The sequence below is a fragment of the Antechinus flavipes genome, chromosome 5 (genome assembly GCF_016432865.1).
Source record: "Antechinus flavipes isolate AdamAnt ecotype Samford, QLD, Australia chromosome 5, AdamAnt_v2, whole genome shotgun sequence".
Lineage (NCBI taxonomy): Eukaryota > Metazoa > Chordata > Mammalia > Dasyuromorphia > Dasyuridae > Antechinus > Antechinus flavipes.
In genome coordinates, this window is record NC_067402.1 from 164,135,014 (window position 1) to 164,156,976 (window position 21,963).

The window sequence follows — 21,963 nt, forward strand, 5'->3', positions numbered from 1 at the left end:
CAGTGCCTTGTATAGAGGAGGTGTATAATTAGTGTTTATTGAATAATTCATTGATATAAGTTAAATTGTTCATATCAGAAAAATACTAGTTCTGGACCAAAAGTAAAATTCCTAACATAGTATAGACACATGGACATATTTTCATTTGTTGATGATAATCCAAGAGTTTTCATTTTCTTCTAGAGAAATAGAACTAACTTGATGTTTGCTTAAATGTTCAAATGGATATGTGAACTTTGCAATCTGAATGTTCCTGTAGCATTAACAAGACACGAGAACTGTATGCCACAGCATAAAGTAGTGGGGGGATTATACTACATGATGGTATCTTTTTGGCCCCATTTCTCAGGTATCAGGATTTGAGCCAAGGAAGATACCACTAGCAGACCAAATCAAATTATTTATTAGGTGAAGGACCCAGGAAGAATACTAGGCAGGAATACATGTTTATTCAACATCAGCCATGTAGTCATTCTCCATACACACCCAGATTCCAGGTTGTAGGGTGTGCAGTTCCACAGATGTCAGCGTGGTATTTACCAACCTGGAAGCTGCCAAGCATAGATTTGGGATAGACTCTCCAGGCTAAAGAGATCCAATGGGAGTGATTAGGAATGCAGACAGATAGTTTCAAACAACATGAATCTGTGAAAAAATCACAAATATTGTAAGAATCAGTTCCAGACCTAAGAATGGTCCAATTGGGAATAAACTTACATCATGACCAACCGGGGATAAAAATTACAGCTAAACCAATCCCATCAAGGGAATTGGGCAAATTGGGAAAGTGGTTTTGGAAAACACAGAGAGGGTAGAATGTCCAAGAAGAGGTCAAGTGCCAAAAGCTTGCATAAAGGTCAGGAAAAGCAAATAATGACAAAAGGCCATTGGATTTAGTAATCAGGAGATCATTTGGTTACTATGAAATTAGCTGTTTTAATCTAGTGGTAGAGTCAGAAATCAGATTTCAAGATGTTGAGATGTGAGTAGGATAAGAAGTGGATTGTTGATCATTTTTCTCTCCCCTCTCCCCACTTCCATCTCAGATATATGAGGAGGGAGATATCGGAGAAGGCTTGAATGGAATCCAGGCTCAAGTCATGATTTTTTAAGGATGAACAAGATCTTTGTTAAGACTGCAGATAGCGGAGGGGGCCAAAAAAAGAATGAAGATTAAAAAGAAGTAGGAAGTGATTGAAGAGGTAACCTTTGAGAGAAGATGGGTGTAAGGGGAAGAAAACAAGGACACAAACAGAGGGATTACTATTTGCAAGCAGAAGAGCCACTTCACCTTCATAAACTGGAATAAAGGAAGAGCGAATGGAGGACGATGTTGAAGATATCTAAGTTGTGTAATTGGGGAGACGAGGGAGCTCATGACAGGTGCTTTGTTTCTAAAGTATGAGGACAGGTTCTCGGATGATGCTGGAGGGCTAGTGGTATAGGAGCCTTTAGGAGAAAAAGCATTTCTAATATATGATGAAGAGAGGGGGAAAGAGAGTCACTCTGAAGAAGATATTAACATGCACCCATGAAGACCCAGTTGAGATGAAATAATATAAATTTGTAGTAGTTTCAATCTTCTTGGTTATGAGATTTTGTACATCAACAATCAGCAATAACAAATTATGGAGAAAGTGAATGGTGGGAAGTAATCCAGTGCTGGAGAATAGAAAGGGAGTAGCTCTGAGAAGACAAAGGGGAAAGAGATTCAAGGGCAGAAGACATCATAAAATTGAACTGTTTAACTATAGTGCCAAGGTTGTAAAGGAAGGTTCATGAGGAGTGATAAATTGAAAAAGCCTAGATTAGAGTCACAGGAACTTGCAGTGAGGATGAAGAAGAGATTTAGAAGGACTGAGGCATATGGAGGGAAGAAGGATAAGAGATTATGAAGAGAGAAATTTCAGAGTTCTGGATTGTAGAAATCATGGAGGTGAATGATGAGACCATCAAGGCTATGACCATCTTGGCAGTGGCTGAAGTATGTTGAAGGTACAAGTCATGGGAATTGAGAAGGCTGATGATCCAGGAAGCTAGAAAATTTGAGAGCATATCAAAAAGTATATTGAACTCCTTAAGTGTAAGGATAGGGGTTGGTAAGGAGAGAATGTCTATGAGTCAGGTACTGAGAATGATCTCAGGGATAAGAGATAACTACCCTAGATCTGGATGAGGTGATAATTGACCTGAATTGAGTGAACTTCAGAGAATGATGAATTACTGAATGTTGGTGGCAGGGGGATGTTCTGGAATAGGTTACAGTGTGTACATTGCCATTGGAAAAGGTGTATCCAGTATAGCAGAGGGGGCCTAGAAATGCCATTTTTAGTGTGGGGAGCTAGGTTACTATGGTCGCAGGAAGATGAAAAGAGTATGAGAGGAAGAAATCGAATATACAAGGTCATTTTTCAAAAGTGGAATGGAATTTCAGAAGGAAGAGGAAAAAAAAAACATTTCTTACATATCTACTAATTGTCAGGCACTGTGTTAACTGCTTTACAATTATCTCATTTGATCTTTACAACAACCTTTGGAGCTAGGTGTCATTACTTATTTTATGATTGAGGAAATTGGGGTATACAGAAGGTAAATGACTTGCCTAAATGTCTGAGACTGTGTTTGAGGGAGCATGAGTATTGGCCCTGGAGTCAAAAGGACCAGAATTAAAATCTGGCCTCAGATACTTACTAGTTGTGTGACCCTAAACAAGCCACTTAATCCTATTTGCCTCAGTTTCCTCACCTGTAAAATGAATTGGAGAAGGAAATGACAAGCCACTTTAGTGTCTTTGTCAAGAAAACCCCAAGGGGTCATGAAGAGTTGTACACAACTCAACAACTCTGATTCCAAAACCAGTGCTCTATGTACTGCATCTCTTAGATGCCTTGAAAGCAGAGCAGACTTGAAATCCAGAAGAGAGAGGACAAAACTGGCTACTGATAAGAAATACAAAGTGGTAACAGAGGAGTTTCTTCTTGGGCAGACTCCAGATTGATTAGTCATTGCACATGTCTCAATAAGCCTATCCAGAAAGCTCTCAGCTAAAAGCCTTGTCCTGCCCTTCTCTAAAGTATTGAGCTTTACACAGAGTATTTAATAGTCTATGCATATCTTGATACAACTGTGACTGGTTATAAATAATTTATTATTTTTCCCACTTAATAATTTTTTTCCCAATTACATGTAAAAGTTTTCAACATTCTTTTTTTTAAGTTTTTGAGTTCAAATTTTTTCTTCTTCCCCCCTTTCCTCCTCCCCAAGACAGCAAGTAATCTGATATAGCTTACACAAGTACAATCATATTAAACATTTCTACATTAGTCATGTTGTGAAAGAAAAATCAGAACAAAAGAGAAAAACTACAAGAAAGAAAAAATTATGAAAATAATATGCTCTGCATCTAGTCTCCATAATTCTTTCTCAGAATGTGGATAGCATTTTCCATCCCCAGTCTCCTGGAATTGTCTTGGATCACTCTTACTGAGAAGAGCTAAGTCTATCATAGTTGATCATGACATCATAATTGTCATATAGACAATTGATGATGGACTGTGTTTAGTTTTAGAATCATATATTCTTAGTTTTAGATCTGGAAGAAATCTTAGGAAGCTCATAGTATGATCCTCTCATTTTACAGATGAGAAAATTGAGATTCGGAAAACTCCAAATCACACAGTAGTAAACGAGAGAACAGATTTGAAGCCAGTTCCTTTGCCTTCAAATCCAGGGATTTTCCCACTGTATCTCAATGCATGCTTTGTAGTATCTGAGTCATCACAGAATGTACTTGGAATGGATTTTTTGGTTTAATGGAGAACTATCTAGTTAATATACATAGATGATTCACCTAGTTATTGATTGAGAGGGGCAGTCCCACTTGTCACACATCCTGGCTGTGTGACTCTGGGTCAGTCACTTAAACTGTCAGGGCCAAAGGCAACTCTAACACAATAAAGTGCAGAGCCAGTGCTGAGTTGCTTTGGGGAGACAGTCTCCTCTCTGGCACTTCCCCATACTATGAAATCCATTAAAAATGGATGTTCAAGGGGCAACTAGATAGTATAGTGGATAGAGCACTGGTCTTGAAGTAAGGAGATCTGAGTTCAAATCTGGCCTCAGACACTTAACACTTCCTAGTTGGGCAAGTAACTTAACCCCAATCATGAAGGAAAGAAGGGATAACTTACTTTAGCTGTGGGACCCTGGACAAGTCATTTAATCCCAATTTCCTCACACACAAAAATGGATGTTCAAACAAAGGATATAGTAAAGCCACATATCATTCTATGACAAAGCCCTCCTGTTCTGATCCAACATATTAGGGCCACTCAGTTGCTGATCTACTCTGTCAGACTGCCCTGAATAACTCTTACATTTCTGAGCTCATAGGAGGTTAAAGGAAACTAGAGCCTTAGACAAATGTAATCCTGAATAAGTGGGTCCCAAATATCTGGAAAAAGACCAATCACGAACGGATGCCTGCAAGGGGTGATGCATTTTGTATTTACACTTTTAATTTGATCAGTCATTCTCGTTGTAAGGGTGTAAGGGAAGTAACTTAGTATGACCAGGAAATAGGATTGAGTCTCTTGACAGTTACTAGTATACAGTAGCTATAGATATAGTAAAACTGGAGCATAAAACTAGACACTCATTCTACTATTCCATAATGCCTCTCAATGATGACTACTAGTTATGGCCCAAATATGAACTGACTCCCTCAAATGAGATCAGGAAAAACATATTTGTTAACATAAGAAAAAAATCATTACTTAAAATACTGTTAAATCTATGCACAATTAATGTATTAAGTTGTAAGCTCCTTGACAGTAGGGATTTTTTTTGGGGGGAGGGAAGGAGGTGATACTTTCTTTGTATCAGCAATGTCTAATTCATCATAGGTTACATCATAAATGCTAGTTGACTGACTTCAATAGACTTTTTCTGTTTTTTTCAATTAAAATAGAAAAAATTTAATGATTTTTAAAATCATCTCTATACAAAATAAAACTAAGAGCATGATCATAAGGTATATACTTAGTTTTGGGAGAGCAAGATGTGTTTGTTTTGCCTATTTAGGTTGTATGTCCACATGGCTCTGTTTAGATATGGCTCACAGGTAGCTAAGAATAGATATTCTCTAGTCTTTTCTCTCTACCTTTCTCCAAGAGAGATTTTAACACCAGTAAGGGAAGCAGGAGCTGGCCTCTTGCTCTCTTCAGAGTATGGGGCTAGGATTATATCTATCTGTTCCTTTAAAAATTATAGCCTAGGGGAATTAAATTTTAGATTTGAGGTTGAATTTCTGATAATTTCCTAATGAAAAAAGAGATTCCCAAATTATATATCCATTGCATGGATATATAGATGCCAGAATACATAGCACAAACATTGAGTAAACTAATTTATCAAAACAAATAGCAAATAGAAATGAGAGAAATCATATAGAGGAGAATATATGTCATATAAGAAAGTTTCACTGAATTCTCCCACGGGGAATGAGATGACTTAATGATAGAAAGAAATATACAGAAAGACAGACAGACAAACAGAGAGAGACATAGAGATACAGAGAGAAAAAGAGAGAGACAGAAAGAGACAAAGACAGAGAGAGAGAGTTGGAGAAAGAGAGAAAAAAAAGAGAGACAGGGGCAGAGAGAGAGATGGAGAGAGACAGAGACAGAGTTGGAGAAACAGAGACAGAGAGATCTAATCAAAGGGAAACCCCCTGAAAGCTCTGGTGTAATACACTGGGGATGGAGACATGAGAATGATTCCCAACTCATCTATATATCAGTGTCTTTCCAGTCTTTATCTCCTTTCAGGGAGATGAAGAGAGAATGAAATAGCACATCTTCTCTCTCAAAAACGAAAACCAGAAGACTCTGTTTTATTTTGTCTCTTAACCAGCTCCACCTCTCACACAGATAAGAGTTCTGAGAATTCAATCTCTACCAATGAAAATCATCTTACGCCTTTTGAACCAAGAGTTAAGTTTTAAATATGTCAGATAGTGGGGATAGTGGGAATGTCTGATCTATATTTCGCAGGGTGATCGATTTAGAATTGAAAAAAATCTTAGATATCAAGTCCAACTCCTTCACTGTATATCTCAAGGAACTAAATGGAACTCAAGTTTTCTTGGTTTCAAATCCAAGGCTTCATCCACTACACCATGCTGCTCTCCATAGAGCAGTTTATAGTTGGCAGGATTTGAACCAATTCTCATTGAGAACCATCCCTTTTCCATTTTGTTCTTCTTTCCATTTTTCCATTTTGAACTTCTTTCTATTGACTCTGCTGGGAGGTTTTCATAAGGGTATATCATAGGAAAACAATAAAATCCTTGTGGATCTTAGCAATAAAGTTTGACTCAGCAAAACATAACTCCATTAATACATTCTATAAGTCATTTATTCAAATATTAGTCTTCTCTCACTTAATGTATGTGCTCCTTTTAAATCTTTAATTTTTATCTTTCAGCATAAAGCAGGAGGAGAAAAATATCAACCTTGAGCTTAATCTTAAAAGCTCAGTGGAAAAAAGCTCAATAAGTTTCCTCTCAATGCCTTTCCTAGATCCTAATTGTTTTAAGATGGTAGATTTAGAGTAGGAAACAAACAGTCCATTAAGGAGGCCTTATACCTTAATTTCTGGCTTGTCATCCCAAGCCTTCTTCATGCTAGACTTATCATTCTTATATATTATCTGTCCTCAAAAAGCAAGCCCTAGTGATTATTTCACCAAGTTCTCTATAACTGATTTAAAAAAAAAAAGAATTGAAACCAAAATCTATTTATAAGAGAATGACAGAGATGGGATACAGAAAGATGAGCTATTCATTAAAGAGCAACCATTTGTCTAAATTCTGTGTTAGTGCTCCAAGGCAGCTGTCAGCATGTTAGGGGGAGTATTTAAGCAGGATTATTGAACTTTATGCAGCTGTAGAGATGGATAGTCTCTATGTAGAATCTCTCCTATTTGCAGTGACCAAATGTGATACTGAATAAAATAATGGTCAGAAAGAACATCACCGGGCTCCTAATGAGAAGTTGTTGACAGAAAAATTGCTCTCACATTCATCAAAAAGGCAATAAATGTCAAGAAAGGGACAGACTGGAGATACAGTAGCTCATAAATCCCTTCTTTCAGACTGCCCTAGGAGAATTTAAGGACAATATACCTGCCATATTCTTCTCATAAATGGAGAACTTTCAGAAATCCTAGGAAAATTAGACAGAGAAAAAGTCACTTATTCATTTGTGAAGCATTTTTCGAGCACCTACTATGTGCAAATGCTAGGTTCAAGTCTCACTCATGACACATATTGGTTGTATGACTTAACCTGTGATGTGGTCCAGGCAATTCTCTGCAATTACAAGTTGCAGAGCAGATGGACACTGGTAGAGAGTTTCCTTGACGGGAGGTTCTTTTAACCAGTGAGATCACAGATCTGGATCAAAAAAATTTTGCTAAATTTCTGGAGATATAAAAACAGAACAAGAAAAGTCCCTCTCCTATAGAAGGCTATTACATAATATAATTTGAAGAAAGAAAGAGTAATAACAAGAAGGAATAATCAGGAAAATCCCCTTCCCCATTCCCATGTGAATTGAGGACTGAAGGAATTTAAGGCTTTTGGGGTGGTGTGGGGGTGGGGGAGCTTATTGATTAGGATTAAGCAACTTGGCAAGAGTCACACAGCTAGTGAATGTCAAATGTCTGAGGCTCTATTTGACCTGAGATTCTTATAACTCCAGGGCTGGTAGGCTATCTGTGCCACCTTGTGCCTCTTTGGAATCTAAGGCTTTTAAGAAAAATTGTATTTGACATCCAAAGACTTAGAGGAGGCAGATGAAGAACCAAGCTTGGGAAACAATCGCTTGCCTAGAACCTAGAGTCTGAAGGGGGATAATGTGAACTGTCTGGAAAGAGAGGCTGTAGTTAGTTTGAAGGGCTTATGTCCCAATGAGTTTTTAAAGGCAATAGGGAATGTGACAAACCCCTAAAGCAGGGCCTCTGTCAGCATAATTTCAACCTGGAGTTGGCTGTGGGACCTATGTCAAAGGCTTATGAGTCAGAATTCCATACTGACTGGATCTGTATTTTAAAAAATGACTTGTCATACACTTTAGAGTACAGCATATCCATAGCATGTTATCATTTGTCAGTGAACTAAAAGCTTTGATCCTAAAAAGTCATTTTTTTCTTTTTGATTTTTTTTTTGAGAGGCAATTGGAATTAAGTGACTTGCCCAGCATCATACAGCTAGTAAGTGTTAAGAGTCTGAGGTTGGATCTGAACTCAGGTAATGGTCATTTCTAATCAAGGAATATGAGGGTTATGTAACATCTTATAAAGTCAAACTAAAATCATTGAAAAAAAATCTGCTTATCTTTTCCTTCTCTGAACTTTAAACTCTTGTGCCAATTTATTGTCATCAATTAATTATATATTATAGATCATCAATCATGTATATATTATTAATATATGATTAATTATAAGTAGGTATGAAAGTTCTATTTTTGCCTAGAATTGTGACATCCATCTTACATTATTTACTATCAAATGAGATAGTACATGTAAAATGTTTTACAAACCTTAAAGTACTATATAAAATGTCAAACATTTTTGGTTTGTTTGCCAAACTTGCTTGCAAACACTTTGAAGGCAAAATTGTCTTTATATGTCTTCATTCCTATCCTATTCTTCTCAGCTTATGTTACCTTGCACATAAGGTTTGTTTGCTGGGGGTCTAATACCTGGGTCAGAAAAGGGAAGCTATTATTGAAGAAGAGAGAGTGTAATGGAAGAGTGTTGGGGAATTAGAGAAGGTATGGTTGTATTGGAGATAAGTTCCCAAGTGATGAGCATCATAGGATTGAAAGAGCATAGACTTAAGAACTGACAAGAAACAACAAAATCCTACTCTCTCATTTTACAGAAAAGAAAACTGAGGCTGAGAGAAATGAAATGACTTGCCCGGTATCTTTGTAATTCGAGAAAGAATTTGAAGTCATATCTTTCCACCTTCAAGCCCAACACTAGCTATTATGCTGTCAAGAGATCTAAGATGTAATCCCTTTTCAAATTCTTCAAATGATTAGTCACACTGTTTGGCTTTATCCCATGGTCACCTTTTCACTTTTTAACTATTATGTCATATCCTCAATTTTGGAAATCATTGATGAGGGGTAGTGGTTAGAGCTCTGATCCTGGAGTCAGGAAGATCTTAATTTAAACCTGAACTCAGACACTTGCTAGCTGTGTGACCTCAGGCAAGTCACTTAACCCTGTTTGTCCCCCCCCCCCCTTCCCCCATGATGGAAACCATTGGTGTAGACAATTTTTCATCTTTTAGATTTTTTTTCCTATGGAAGGATGTGTAAGTAAGTAAAATTGCAAGTCATAAGGGTTAAAGATTGAGTCAATATGATATAAAGGTGAAGTCTTATTCCCTTATAGGAATTCAGAGACTTTGAGATCAATTATAAATGAAAAGACAAACAGAGACTCATGAATTTGTCCCCCAAATAGAGATTGTCTTGAAGGTACAATTATCCATTGGTCTGAATGAAAAGAAAAATCATTCAGTTCATTCACTGGAGATTTGGGATTGAATTCCAAATATTCTCAGTATAATCATAAGATGCTCAACTGCAAATCGCTTTTATTTTCACTTTCATCAACTCCAAGGCTTTCTGGTGCCTCAGTGGCTCTACTCAGGTACTTTGATATTCTCAGATATGACACAAGATATAAAGATAAAATGATTGGACTCGATGCCACTGTAATGGAGCAGTGACTTCTGGGCACTGATGAAATGAAATCCTGAATATTATTTTAGACCTAGAGAAACTAAAGAATTGATTCTTGAGGCAAGCAGGCAAAAGGTTCTAGTAAGAGATCAGTTTAGCTCCATGGTCCCTTTGGGGGAGGTGGTCCAGTCTGAAATCCAAGACCTCTGTGGAGGTTTCGAGTGGTCTCACTTTGTCATGCCCTGTCAGTAATTCCAGTTGTGACCCTGAGGTTAAATTTCCCCTATAAAACCTACTTGGGGCCATCCCATGGCTGCTACCTTGCTATGGGTCAGCCAGCCATGGGACTCTGCATTGTGGTGTCTTTTCCCTTCCCCCAGGCCATGTTGTATCTCCCCTAATTCCACTATTCTTCTCAACCCCAGTTTTCCTCCTTACAGTTAGCTAACTTTTTTAGGGTGCTAAGTCCCTTTCAGGACACCAGCTAAGGGCTTGCCCCAGCCTCATGGGGTACTCCCTTTCTGCTGGGTAACTGTGAGTTCCACTGAGGAACTTGTCTTCCATGTGCTCCCCCAATTCTATTTCATATTTACCATTTCCAGTGTCTCTTGCATCCCTTCATTTTGTCTGTAACCTATTCCCCTAAATAAATTTACCTTTTGCCAAAGAGAATGGCCATTGTGAATTCTTCACGACTGAACCCCACCTTTTGGTGACTATCATTTGGTGGTAAACCTCTTACCATAGATCACATCAGGAACTATATAGTCTATCAATCTGGTTCTTTACACACATGATACATTTACTTACTTTGCTGGAGGAATCAAGAAAAACTTTCACTTTATTAATTTTTCTTCTTTAGCTATATGACCTCTACAGAAATGATTTGGGGGGAAATTATAAAACTGTGAGCTGAGGGAATTTTAACATTTATATGAGATATAATTTGTGTGAAGGGAATTCCACATATACAAGAAAACCGATCATCCAAGCCTCATTAATTCAATAGTGGTAAGAGTTGTCCTGATTTAGTGCCGGAAAGCAGGGAGGGGTGGTTAGGATAGTGTTTCATTCATATTACCAGCCTTACTATTCCTACTTCTCTTTTGTTCAATCATTTTTGGCCATTTGGGGTTTTCTTGGCAAAGCAATTGGTGTCATTTTCTATCTCCTTTTTTGAACTCATTTTACTGATGAGGAAGTAAGGCCACAAGGATTAAGTGCCTTGCCTAGGGTCACATAGCTGAGTGTCTGAAGTTACATTTGAATTTAGGTTATCCTGTCTCCAAGCTCTATCCATCTGCCACCTACTTGCCCCCCTTTTTTTAAATAGGTAGTCCTGATTAATACTATATATGCTAGGAGGTACCTAGCCTCAGGTGAACAGGACTGGCCCTTTAAAGAGACAGAAGGGGCGTTTCTGCCATTTGAAGTACAAAAAGCTTAGCTTAGGGGATTTTGTGTTAGAAATTCCAGTCCTGGATCCCTAACCATTGAGGACATCCTTTCTCTATTTTTTGCTATAGGATCTTAGGAAAGGAACATCTTACATTTTTTTTTAATTTTAAAGAAATCTTGTTATTTTTATTAGTAAAGTTGATTTTTGTTGGATTTTAAAGCTCAAGTGCCTGTTGCATTTTAAATCTGAGAGATGGGAGAGATATACTGGGAGAAAAGGGAAAGATCAAGTCTTGTTCTCAATGGAATAAAAGAAACTTTCAGAATAAAGATTTCCAGTACCTCTGGTATTTTATCTCAGGGACACTGTCAACCTGTTTCATTTTATTTCATATCTAAAGATGACTAGTCAACTCAATCTTATATAATTACAACAGGACTGTGCATCTTTCTTTAAAAAAAAAAAAAGACTTTCATCCTTTCCTTAGATTATTGCCTTTCTTTGCTCATCCAAATTCCTTTGAACTATATCAAATACCATACTTTGCAGAAGAACTAGCAGGTATTCAATAACCTTTCATCACATTTTGCTATTCCGAATAATATTTCACTTTTATTATCTCTTTGTATGTTGTATCTTGTGGAATTAGAATCTTTAAGATGAAATAAATTGAAGTCAGGCTAATTTCAACTTGGAAATTTCAAATTTCACCTTTTTCCAATAAGGTCCTTGATCTCCTAAGACAATGAATGAATCTTTGTGCTTGGGGACTTGAGGCAGATGTGGGGTGGGGAAGGCAGGAACTTCACAGTGAAACTTCTACAGCTCCAGCTCTAAAATCAAACCCATAAGCTTATATACAAGGCACTGCAGATAATGAGAAAAAAATTTCCCCACAAAGCTATCATTATGGAATCATTTAGAGAGGTTTGGGCTTTGCTGGGCTGGCTTTGTTTCTTCTGGACACCTCTAACCTAAGAGTGTGACCATACAGGTTTGCGCTTCTGGATAAAGGCTGCGATTCCCTCTTTTCCATCCTGAGTGGCCAAATTGTCCACCATGGCTTGGGATGTGAGATGGTAGGCAATCTTCAGGTCTTGCGTCAGCTGCCTGTAGAAGGTAGCCTTGCCCATTGCCACAACAGACCTGCTCATTGTACAGATCTTTTGGGCTATTTTCATGGTCTCCTCCTCCAGTTTCTCTTCTGGAACCACTTTGCTGAGTAGCCCATGAAGTAACGCTTCCTGGGCTGTGATGGGCTCTCCAGTAAACAGCATTTCTAAGGCAACCTAAGGAGGAAATCAAGTCAGGTTATTAAGGCACTTGGAAGTCTCATGCTTCAGTCACCAAGCTTTCTGTTATGGACCTGTACTAGAAGAGTTTTTTCATTCTAATTCCTTCTGCCAGTAAAATCCCTGCTCTATTTCCTGTCTCTATTACTACCCTCACTGTTCATTTTTTCAGTTGTATCAGATTCTTCATGACCCCATTTTGAGGTTATCTTGATAGATACTTGGTAGATGGTAGTCTGCCATTTCCTTCTTTAGGTTATTTTACATATGAGGAAACTGAGGAAATAGGGTTAAGTGATTTGCCCAGAGTCAAAGTGTCTGAGGCCAGATTTAACAATGGGGTGTTCCTGACTCTAAGGCCAGCACTCTATCCACTGAATCACCCAGCTATCCTTGTCACAATATCACTAACTCCAAGCCAGGGCAGGCCAGGTCTTTTCAAGAGAAATGAAAACTCACAATAGTTCTTTTTTTTTTTTTTAATAATAACTTTTTATTGACAGAACCCATGCCTGGGTAATTTTTTTACAACATTATCCCTTGCACTCGCTTCTATTCCGATTTTTTTCCCCTCCTTCCCTCCACTCCCTCCCCTAGATGGCAAGCAGTCCTATATATGTTAGATATGTTGCAATAGATCCTAGATACAATGTATGTGTGCAGAACCCAACAGTTCTCTTATTGCACAGGGAGAATTGGATTCAGAAGGTAAAAATAACTCGGGAAGAAAAACAAAAATGCAAATAGTTCACATTCATTTCCCAGTGTTCTTTCTCTGGGTGTAGCTGCTTCTGTCCATCATTTATCAATTGAAACTGAAACTCACAATAGTTCAAGAAAATCATCCTATTCTCTTAGTTTCTTTCACTTTCTCAACTTTTTCCTACTGAAAATAGATCTGATCTGCTAAGCTCATGTCTTTAGCCATATCTGATTGGATAAACCCCCTAAATTGTAGCCGAGAAACCAATTACCACACACTTGTGTACTAGACATTTTCTACAGAAAAAAATGTTCATTTCTCTTGACATCAAAACTCGTATCACACCCTGATATCACACTCATTCAACCCAGTTCATATGTAGATAGATAGACAGATAGATATATAGATATAGATAGTATATAATGTATATACCCACCTGAATAGTGGGTATGGTAAGCAGAGAGAAACTAAAAACTGATAAAAATTACTCCCTGGCAGGAAGAAGGAGCCACTGTTGGTAATCCAGTAAGAAATCCAAGTTATGTCACGTTCTTGAGACTAAATTCTCCCTATAAGACAACATATAGCCCATATTATAATTACTGTCCTCCTTTGGGTCTGTCCATCATCGCACTCTGCCTTGTGGTGTCTTTCCCATTTCCTTTCCCCCATGCCATGTGGTATCTCCCCCTAACTCCACTATGCTTCCCAACCCCATTTCTCCTTCTTATATCTAACTCTTTTAGGGTTCTAAGTCCCTTTCAGAACACCAGCTAAGGGTGTGCCCCAGCCTCATGGGGTGCTTCCTTTCTGCTGGATAATTGTGAGTTCTACTGAGGAACTTGTCTTTCCCACGCTTTCCCACTCTATTTCATATTCTATTGTCTATTGTATCCTTTCATTTCGTCTGTAGCCTATCCCCTAAATCTACCTTTTGCAAAGAGAATGACTACTGAATTCTTCACATGACTGAACCCCAGCTTTTGGTGTCTGCCATCATTGGGTGCCAAACCCCACATCATAGATCACATCAGTTTTGTGTTCCATTCCATTTCTACCTAAAGAATATGAAATTTCTAAAACCTTCAGGGATGATACTAAGTAGAGGCAACATAACAGAATAAAAGTCCATTGAATTTGGGAATTAGGAGATGTGGGTTCCAATCCTTTTTCTTCCATTATTTAGCCATATGACCTTAGCTTAGTCACACCCCTGTGTAGGTCTTAATTTCTTTATCAATAACATGAAGGATTAGAATAATTGACTTCTAAGAACTTTTCCTGCTCTACAATGAGACCCTGTAAAAGGAAAACCACATCTCCTGTGGAACACTTTAGTGAATTCATAAATAGGTCTCTTGTTCTTGTGGAGCTCATGATTCTCACTGATTAATAACAGAGAGGCAGGTCATATGGCACCGCAGATAGAGCTGACCTTGGAGCCAGATGCTTCAAGTGCCATCTCTGATATATCTGTGTCTATATTAGAGCATTCTTCTTACCTGCCCCAGGGAATAATTTTTATCAGTTTTTAGTTTCTCTCTTTCTACCACATCCACCATTCAGGACCTCAGCACATAAATACACACACACACACACATACACACACACACGTATATAAATATATCTTCATCTACTCAAGGAAACTTTTTTTTCTCTTTTTTCCCTGAGGCAATTGGGGTTAAGTGACTTTCCCAGGGTCATACAGCCAGGAAATGCTAAGTGACTGAATCAGATTTGAACTCGGGTTCTCCTGACTTCAGGGCTGGTGCCCTATCCACTGAGCCATTTAGCAGCCCCCAAAGAAAATTTTTTTTTAAATTTCTTCCTCCAAGCCTGTTAGAACTGGGCTCCTCTCTGATATGTCTGTGTGACCTTGAGCAAATCAGTTAACTTCTCAGTTCCTAGGAAGCTCTCCAAGATTATCAATTCCAGAGAAAATGCAAAACCTCTTTGGTAGAGGTCCAATCCCTATTCCCTAATGACAAACAGAAATGAGAAACAGCACTTCTCTAAGCATAATAGGCAGAGAACTAGTGTGCAGCTAGGGTAACCTGGGTTCAGATTCTACTTCTGACAAGTATTGTTGCTGTACACCTCTGAGCAAGCTTGTATGCACTCGGTCTCTGCCAGACAGATGCCTAACATTTGAAACGGCACTGAAGATTCTGATTCATGTTGACAGAGAGAGTTTTCTCACTGGCGATTTGAATTCACAGGTCCAGAGAGTCCAAAAATAACAAAAGGACCAGAGAAGAATTTCTGGACAGATGGACCATATTCAAAATGTGAGGATCCACCCAAATCAGAAACCAAAATGAAAAAAATAAAAGGTATTCTTTATGATGCCATATGCCAGTGTTATCCTATTAATACATATGATTCTCAAGAGAATTAGGAGGATTATACCAACATGAAATTGCCAATTCTGAGAAATATGATTCAAAATGAAAATGCTAAGTGGAAAGTGCTCTCTCTTTTATAGTTCTGAATGACAAAAGGCCCAAATATGTTACATTGGAGGAAAGATGCCAAAGTCCTAGGAGGAATAGGCAGATATTAAAATCCTAAGTAAGGGCTCATTTCAGGGCTTCTTCCAACGGATAAAAGAAATTGTTTATTCCCATGTTGTAGTAGGTAGCTGCAGGTTGGTCTCATGATTTTTCCATAAGTACATTTCCCTTTTATCAAATACCTTCTTTCTGCCTCACACTCAGCTTTCTGACTTTCCTTTTTATGTCTCTCTCTCTCTTCCTCCCCTGTGTCTCTTTGTCTGTGTTCTCCCTTTTTATAGTCCCCATTATAGATTTATAAAGAGCTCCCCTGCTTGTCTCTTTAGGCATTATAGTTGCATCAGATCCCAGATGCCACAAGTAGCTTTCAACAAGAGCCCTTTAGGTTTTAAAGCTGCAGTATCCCATAGCAGGCAGAGCTTGAGACAGACACAGGGGCTGTGGATTCTATTCCAGTCTCTGCCACTGATTCAGTGACCCCTGAACACGTTATTAGGCTTTTTCAGTTTCTTCATGTATAAGACCGACTTCCTCCCAGGATTCTGGGAGAGATAAGTAACCCATGACCAGAAAGCAGTTAGTCCACATAAAGTTTGATGGAAAGGTTAAAAAATGGCACATTTCAGAAAGATATAAACTGGCAGAGACCATTTTGATTGTTTTGTCTTGAGAAGTGAAAATCTGAAGACTCAATAATAATAATCTTCAATCTTAACAATCTTAAGTTTATCAAAGGTAATGACCAGACAGATGTTCTCTCTCACCACTAAAAAGAAAACATGAGAATTGGCCTCAAAGTGTATGAGGAAAGCTTCAAATTAGACAATAACAGCATACCAACCCAGAGGATTTATACCATGTCTTTCTTCTGAAGAGCCCTGAAGAACTTCCTGAGATTCCATATTACTAAATGATAGAAATCTGATAATGTTTATGCTAGGACAGAAACATAACTTTCTAAGTGATTCTCCCTAAAGGGGGGAGAGGTAAATATTTAATAATGGGCTCTCTGAAAAAACATAACTTGTTTTTAAGTTTAACATGCATGATTAACATCAATCTTCATTACTTTCTTAAGTCAAGAAAGTTAACAAAGCAATATATGAAGCCCTGATTGGTAGCTTGTGTGAATTTCCAAGGTGTAAATGCTCCCACATAAACATTCACTAATTAGTTGTCTCCCATCGGTAAGGGCTGCCTACAGCTGGTAAGAGCTGGCTCCAGCACCTCTCGGTGTGGTGTACCTCTTAGTGGGAACACTTCCGCACTACTAAATGTTTCAGAGGAACAGATCTTCTGGCCTAGGCAGAAGTAAATAAAAGAGGAGCAGTGGGTTTAATAGCTGGTAGAAAAGCCTCATAAAAGCTGCTGTAGGGGTATAGAAGTTGGTTTCCTTGATTCCTTAATCTAGATTTTGGTTTCATTGGCATGTACATCAGCGAGGAGATTGAGAGTGGGGTCCATATCATTGTTTGTGGGTTAGGACTTCATCCTGGCCAGAGCAATTGCATCCCAATATATCAAGTGCTCAACAAAAGTCTCTGACTGAATGCTAACCTGTTAACTCGATCCCAATGCAGAGTTTAGAGTAGTAGTCTCAAAGTCTGCTTTAGGTCCCTGAGGCTCCTGGGTCTCTGAGACATTTGTAAAGGTTTTTTGAGTCAAAATAGTCAAAACTATTTTCATACTAACAAGAAGACATTTAATTTCTACTAAATGTATATCCATAATAGTAATATCCAATAAATAAAAAAAATAAATATCCATAGATATAAGCCACATAAACAAAAGCTCTTTTGAATCCTCAATAATATTTAAGGATGTAAAGAGGTCCTGAGATCAAACAGTCTGGGAATCACTGGTTTAGAGGCTAGAACCTAGCCCACAGGAATTCAGTTAAATAAGAAATTCAGGTCATGAACAAACTTTGACACCTTTGCCCTTTATTCAAAGTCTAACCATCTGAGCAGGAAAAGTTTTTCAGAAACAGAAGAACTGGCCCCCTATCTCTATTAGAAGACGCCTAAAGTCAGCCAGAGGATAAATTAGATTCTCTTCTCTCCCTCCTTTTCTCACTTCTCTGCCCCATCAAAGTTCCCGAATCCCAAAGCAGAGATCTGGCAGGGAAGGAAATAAGCAGTTATTAAGCAGCCACTATGTGCCAGGCTCTGTGATAAGTGTTTTACAAATATCATCTCATTCAATCCTCACAACAACAATCTTGGCAGAGATCATTTTAATTATTTTTGCCTTGAGAGGTGAAGGTCAGGAGACCTAATAATAATCTTCAAGTTTATTAAAGATACCGATCAGGTGTTCTCTCTCATCATTGAAGAGAAAATTGCATAGGGAAAGCTTCAAGTTAGATATACCATATCTTTCCTTTTGAAGAGCCCCAAGGAACTTCCTGAGACACTACATTACTAAGTGATGGAATCATGTAGAGATACTGTTTTAATTCCCATTTTCCAAAAGAAAAAAACTGAGGCAGAGATTAAATGTTTTGCCTAGCATCACACAGCTTTTAAGTGCCTGAAGCTGGTTTTGAACTTGAGCTTTCCTGATTCCAGAGCCAGCACTCAATTCACTTGCCTACGTATAAGAAAGTCTAAGTGACAGGTGACACATTGCTTCTCTACCAATCACTACCATAGAAACTCTGAAAATGAAACATCCTAAACATATGTCAGAAATGGATCTTGTACTGTTCAGTGACAGAAAGCTAGGAAGTTTGAAGGACCCCATCATGTCTCTAGCTCTCCTTAGAAACAAGGATTGGGACTGGACCTATGATTTCATTCACATGGGAACCTTCAGGGAAGGAAAATCTCAGCACCAAAGCAGACTAGTGCCTTTTCTGCAAATTAGGGTCTTAGACAGTCGTCCTAAAGCCTGAGAAGTTCTCGTACTGGGATGTATCTGTATGGATCAGTATTTATCAGTGTATACAGCCAGGATGTATCACTTGAACCCAGATCTTCTTGGCTTTGCCATATCCTTTAATAAAATCTTGGTAAGAGACATAAATCTTGTGAGTGGATTTTTCTCATTTTCTCTTCCCAAGTTCAAGAAGTTGATTTGATGATTGTTGTTGTTCAATTGTTCCCATTAGGAGTTTTCTTGTCATTGATACTGGAGCGGGTTTGCCATTTCCTTCTCCTTCTCTTCTTTAAATAATAATAAGTAGGATTTATTTAGCAAATAGATGGCACACTGGATGAATCTGGAATCAACAAAACTTGAGTTCGAATTTGACCTGAGGCACTTCATAGGTGTTCTTGGATAAGCCACTTCACCCATTTGTCTCAGTTTCCTCAACTCGAAAATGGGCATCATAATAGCCACAGAGTTGTCATGGGATCAGCTGAGATAATGTCTATAAAGTGCTTAGCCCCTTGCTTGGCCCTATATAAAATCCTATCTGCGGCTATCATTATTCTAATCACTTTAAGGTTTGCAAATTTTCAATCCTACGAATGTAGGAACTGAAATGGGTAGGAGAAGCTGACCCAGTCTTTTATTTAAAATCCACACAAAAAGCCCTCTTTCAAATGAGTGCAGTGAGGAGCTCTAGCTCACTCAGTCACCATGCAATTCCTATGGTGTTTTTCCAACAGCTTCCCCACAGTAGATTCACGATCAGGGGTATCATGGGAGTTATAAAGAAACACCTTTACCTTCAGTTACATAATGTATGAGGCTACAGCTTCTGAATCAGGATTAGCCGCAGTTAAAAGGATAAGCTTGGGGCAGCCAGGTGGCAGAGTGAATATTAGACTCCGGAGTCAGGAGGATCCGAGTTCAAATCCAGCTTCACACACTTGACACTAACTGGATGAACCCAAGCAATCACTTAAGCCTGATTACTCCCACTCTCCCCCAATAAAAACAAGAACGGCCTTAGCTTGAGGCATCCTGCTGGCTTCTGCGGACTGCCCGGATGGAGGAGGCGGCTGAGCCCTCAGCTTCAAAACTTTATTATCATCAGGGAGAGATTTTCAGCTATTGCATCCTAGCCCCAAGAAGCGGAAGATCCAAAGAGAGGATGTGAGGAAGAACACATGCGTGACACGCAGCTCTCTGACAGCACCGACAATCCGCGGCCACTTCAGAGGTGTGGGTTATCCCAGCATTGCCGGGGCCCCGGCCGCCGGGACCCTGTGTGTATCCTCCCAGAACGTGTCCGAGCCCCAGAGGCTCTGGTGGGTGCATCCTCTGTGTCACGGGTGTTTTCGGCCTCACTTGCCCTGCCTTGCTGGGGAGGTACCTGTGGCAGAATGTTGCCTACTTGCAGAAGGAGAGGAAGGCGAGGAGGAATCTTTTATTACCACTTTAATTGCTGTCCTTAAGTGATTTCTGATTTGATTTTTTTTTTTTTTCACTTAGCTGGTGAAAGGTTGGGTGCTGACTCATGGAGTAACTGAGACCTGTAGTAGGTTTTTTTTTTTTTTTTTTCAGGCCCACATATGAAGAAATTCCCCAAGTAATAAGATCAGATAGACTAGACCTGTAATTTCCTTAATACCTGGAACTCCTGGATGAGGTTACTCTCTTTGCCAATCTAGGCTGCCACCTCTGCAATTTAGTTGTAGTTGCTTAGAGTCCTGAGAGGTTTGTGGTTTACCTAGTATGTATGAGTCAGAAGGGATCCAAATCCAGATAGGTGTTTCTGGTTCTGAGGTCAGCTCTCTACCCATTACTCCATCCTGTTTCTAAATAAAAGATCTCTGGATGGGAGGCAACTAGGTGGGCATAGTCTCTTAGACCTGCAAAATTTATATACTGCCTCAGACTTATTAACTGTGTGACCCTGGGCAAGTACCTAATCATTTCCTTCCTAACTGCTCCCCTGAAACTTCATGATGTCCAAAAATTCATTATTCTGAAAAATGAAATCAACTCTAAAACTCTTACCTCCTCGGCACTCCCTGCCCCTGGCATTCCTCCATCCCTCTGACTGGAGTGAATGGAAGGTGAATATTAAAGATCCCCCTGATCCTTCACCCTATAAGGAAGGTTCTCTGACATTCACCCCTCAATTCCCACCTACCTGCTTTCCTGGACTTCATGATCTCCAGAAATACATACTTCTGTAAGATGAAATTAAGTCTGAAATTCTTACTCCTCTTTATCCCCCTCACCCCCCCCCCACCACCATGTCCCCTGCCCCTAATCATCTCCCTCTCTGGCTACAGGATTTCATCATGCCTTTTTAATACTTTTTATGTGGTGCCTTTCCCCTTAGATTGTGAGATCCTTGAGGGCAGTGCTTTTCTTTGAATCCACATTTCTTAGGACTGTTCCTGACAGAAAATAGTGGGCACTTAATAAACATTTGTTGATTCTGATTCTATGTCAACCTGTTTCTTCAAATGAAAAACTGGGACCACAATAGGAACTACTTCATCAAGTTATGAAGATCAGAGAAGGTGATATTTATAAAGTGCTTAGCACAGTATCTGGCACATAGTAGCTGGTACCTAACAAATAATAAATGCTTCCTACACATCTCTTTCCTTCTCTTCTTCCTCCCTCAGAATAAGAGACAATGGGATTAACTACTGAGTGATGAATTTGGATTGGACAGAAGCAAAATTTCCTAATGACAAGGGCTGAATAACATTATCACAGGACCATAGGATCATAGTTCTAGAACTGGAAGGAAGCTTAGAAGCCATCTGGTTCAAGCCTTTGCGTCTATCAATTCCCTTTGAAGGCTATATGCTCCAATCTTGTGACTTTCTAAATCAAAACTTCCTTCCTTAGCTGCCAATGCCCTTATATGCTATGTCTCTTCCATTGCCAAGCAGGTTTCTTAAGGACAGAGGAGGTTTTTGCCCCATTTTCATTCATACTTAGTGCCTCACACTTAGCAATTGCTTATTAAATGCTTATTGAGTCATTGATTGATTTATGTTTAGCTACCAGATTTTATTGGCTCCCCTTTTTGTAATCTGTCTATATGTACCCTTGGGTATTTCAAAAATCAACATATCGAAAGGACCACCAATTTAAAAAAAAAAAAACAGGAACTAGTTAGGGAGGGAAAAGTAAGGGAGAAGCTAAGACAGGAAAAAGCTGGTTGAATGGTTTCCTTATTAGCAACTAATGAGCACATTTTAATCAATAGCAGTCCCAGAATAGGTTTATCGGGGGAATTGTGGCCATATCCCCGTGTTAGAAAGTCAGTTTATATATGTTCTCTGCCAAATTGGAAAAAAAAAAATGGACAGACTGGAGAGAGCTGAGCTGTACACAGTTCCTTCTATCCTGGCACATCTCCATCTCCCCTTCA

General features: G+C 38.9%; 1 protein-coding gene across 2 annotated transcripts in view; it reads right to left on the reverse strand.

Moving 5' to 3' along the window:
* Positions 1–315: 315 nt before the first annotated feature.
* Positions 316–21,963, reverse strand: part of ECHDC3 (enoyl-CoA hydratase domain containing 3) — a 57,495-nt gene continuing 35,847 nt past the window's right edge. The window contains exon 5 of one of the 2 annotated variants that reach the window (XM_051963647.1): positions 316–645. In XM_051963647.1, coding sequence (XP_051819607.1) covers positions 631–645 — 15 coding nt within the window. In that variant the 3' untranslated portion in view covers positions 316–630. Of the gene's footprint in view, positions 646–9,648; positions 12,450–21,963 lie in introns of those variants that run through there. The other variant, XM_051963645.1, reaches the window with a different exon arrangement.